The 2,823-nt window shown below is 57.4% G+C and overlaps 1 protein-coding gene across 1 annotated transcript in view; it reads right to left on the reverse strand.

Moving 5' to 3' along the window:
- The window catches only part of DLGAP2 (DLG associated protein 2), a 246,057-nt gene that overhangs the window by 14,273 nt on the left and 228,961 nt on the right, over nt 1–2,823 (reverse strand). Inside the window, exon 12 of the mRNA XM_011378432.2 lies at nt 1,302–1,407. Coding sequence (XP_011376734.1) covers nt 1,302–1,407 — 106 coding nt within the window. The remainder of the gene's footprint in view (nt 1–1,301; nt 1,408–2,823) is intronic.

Below are 2,823 nucleotides of genomic sequence, written 5' to 3' on the forward strand. Positions count from 1 at the left end.
GGGGACATCCCCACAGGGCGCCTGACCGGTCCGGATGTGTCTCCCTGTCGCAAGACCGGAGGCGGTGACCGACCCACCCGGCTTGTCTGCTCCCTCAGGCTGGTGGCAGCCACTGTGCACGGAGCATGCGGCCTGCTCGAGTGGTTGCTGTCGGTGCTGGGTTTTCACTCTGCTCTGCTGACCGGGGGCATCCCAGGCAAACTGCGGACACAGGCACACTGTCCCTCTGGCCCGTGTCCCCATCCCTTGCATTCAGAACATGGCCTGTGTGTCTCAGGTCACTCTGGGCTACTCGTCGTCCAGTGTTCCTTGTGGCTACTACAAAGCCCTGGGGTTTGATGCGCCCGACCAGGTAGGTGACGGTAGCTTAGTGACTACTGGGCGGAGCTGTTTCGGGGCCCCCGTTGCTGAGTCCCTCGTGCAAGTCTTAGCTCCACGAGCCGAGCAAATAAGATCGTTGTGGCTTTGGAACAATCTCTTTTATGCCACTTATTTATTTATTTGTTTATTTTTTCTTTATGCCATTTACTTGTTTCGTTTCGCACGATTAATGCGAAAATCCCCAAATGCTAGGCTAGCAGTGGTTTGCAATTCCTCCGGGATCTACCTATTTATGCGTTAATGATAAGAAGCCAGTGCTCACGTGTTCTCATGACGGTTTTCATTAACCACAGAGGGCTGAATGAATCTGACTTAGTTCGACCCATCCAGTGAACTGTGATCGCAAAATTACAGTTCAGAAAAAATTATTCCGTGTAATAAAACTTTCGATATTCAGAACTCAGAGTTTTGGTTTAATAAGCCATTTGATTGAATCTTCACTTTCTAAAAGTGCCATAACCAGTAACCCTGCACCTGCTCTTAAAATCAAGATGAGAATCAGGTTACCTGACCTTTTAGAAATTACTAGGGAAGTATCTAGACCCGACCACTGCAATACTAGCTCCATGTACAAAGCATGCAGAAGAGACACTTCAGCGTCTTGTTATCTTTGCCCAGAGGAGATCAAGACGGGGGTGGCGGGGAGACTTAAGAAATTAAGACAATGACAAGGAGCATCCAGTGGGTCTGTTCTCTGTTCTTTGTGTCCAGGACTTAGAGCAACAGTTACTCTTGGTCATTAAATAGCAGTGGAGAAAAAAACCAAGCGAAATTGAAACAAAGTAGCTGATGTCTACGAAGTGCAGTGCACAGCGCACGCTCGCCCGGCCGGGCCACCTGAGGGCCCCCTGGGATTCAGCAGGTGCGAGCAGATCAGGATCAGCCTCGTGCACGGACTGTCACCTCTTCCGCCCACCCACCCTTCTTGCAGAGCTCGGCGTTGGGCGCTGTGCCAGGCACGGTCCAGGCCGCGCTGGCAGATGATAGGCTACCAAATACAGTCACCATGCTCAGCGAGCCTACGATCTCAAATGACAGCACAGGGCAGAGCTTTGGGAAAACATGGGTTGTCCTAACCTTTTGCGAAATGCGTGTCCCCAAGGGGTGGAGGATGGCAGAGTCAGGAACTCTGAGCAGTCGGTGGCCCAGCCTCTGTCACAGGTAGGTGGAAAGGCCCACGAGTAAATGAAGGTCTCTTGGAGTCAGGACATGAGGGGCTTGTGCTGCCAGTCATGGCCGGTGGCCGTCGTGTGGGCCCCAAGGCTCCTTTCTCGTCACCCTCCTCTGCCCGGCCCGCTCGCGTGATCAGACTAGTCCTGTCAGCCCAGCACGGCGCCACGTCCACCGTCACCGTGAAGCCTCCGCAGGCCTCTCCCCGGAGGGCGTCGGCCACGCCTCTGGGCTCTGAGTGCTCCCACACACTCCCCGTCACGCTGAGTGGCTCTGCCCGGCTTCGCCTCGTCCCAGGCCCCCATGGCCGGTCAGCCTCCACGCCATGTCCCGCTCACTCCTGTGCCCGCCTGCAGTCTTGGGGATCGCGGCCGCACTGTCACAGCTGTGGGAGGTCACACAGAGGAGACCCCACAAGTGCGAGCGAGGACACTTTCAAACAACTTGTTTAGGGAGATATGGCTGCGGGTGGCAGGAACTCAACCCCATCTCCAGACGCGTGACAATGACAGGCAGCTGTGATTTAGGCAGTGACCGGTTCCCACTGGATGTGGGTCGCCGCGCACCCTCCAGCCCCGCTGCCCCTCACGGCACTGCTCTCAGAAATTTCTGGAACGACCCCCAGCGATGAGAAAGCCGTGACTCACGTGACGACACCTCAGCCTTCAGAGGTTGGGCCTTTGGTGCTGAGGGAGGGAGTCTGTGCCCTTCCAGCTGTCACCGTTTTCGACAGCTGAGGCACCACGGCCCACGTGTGTGTTTCTCGGCTCCAGGATTCTGTCTGGACCTTGGCGACCGCGGACTGGCCAGGGGCCGGACGGCCGACTCCAGCTGTGACCCAGCGCCCTGCTCGTGCGGGCTGGGGAGGACGCCGCCTCTCCGGGCACGGGCTATTTACGGTGGTGGCCATGGCCCAAGAGTTGCGGGGCACAGGTGCTCAGCAGAGGACGCGGCGCACGGTCGGGGTCAGCCCGTGCCGGCAGAGGTTTCTTTTAGAAAAGTATCTTTTAAAACCACAGTCCTTAAGAGAAGGTAATGACTCAAGGACGCGCTAAACGTGGGAGTCGCGATGAGCATGCGTGTCACTGTCACCTCGCTCACGCCAGCGGCGGGCGCCCCCTGCCGCCCACACGTCTCGCACGTGTCGTTAGCGGTGCGAATTCAGGAAGCTCCGCGGGCACACTGTGGGCAAAGCCCGACAAACACCACCTCCCGCAGAACGTCCTTGCTGCCCGCCTCTGCCCGGCGGCCACGGCACGTGGCGAGTGTGCC

The sequence above is a fragment of the Pteropus vampyrus genome, unplaced genomic scaffold (genome assembly GCF_000151845.1).
Source record: "Pteropus vampyrus isolate Shadow unplaced genomic scaffold, Pvam_2.0 Scaffold338, whole genome shotgun sequence".
NCBI lineage: Eukaryota > Metazoa > Chordata > Mammalia > Chiroptera > Pteropodidae > Pteropus > Pteropus vampyrus.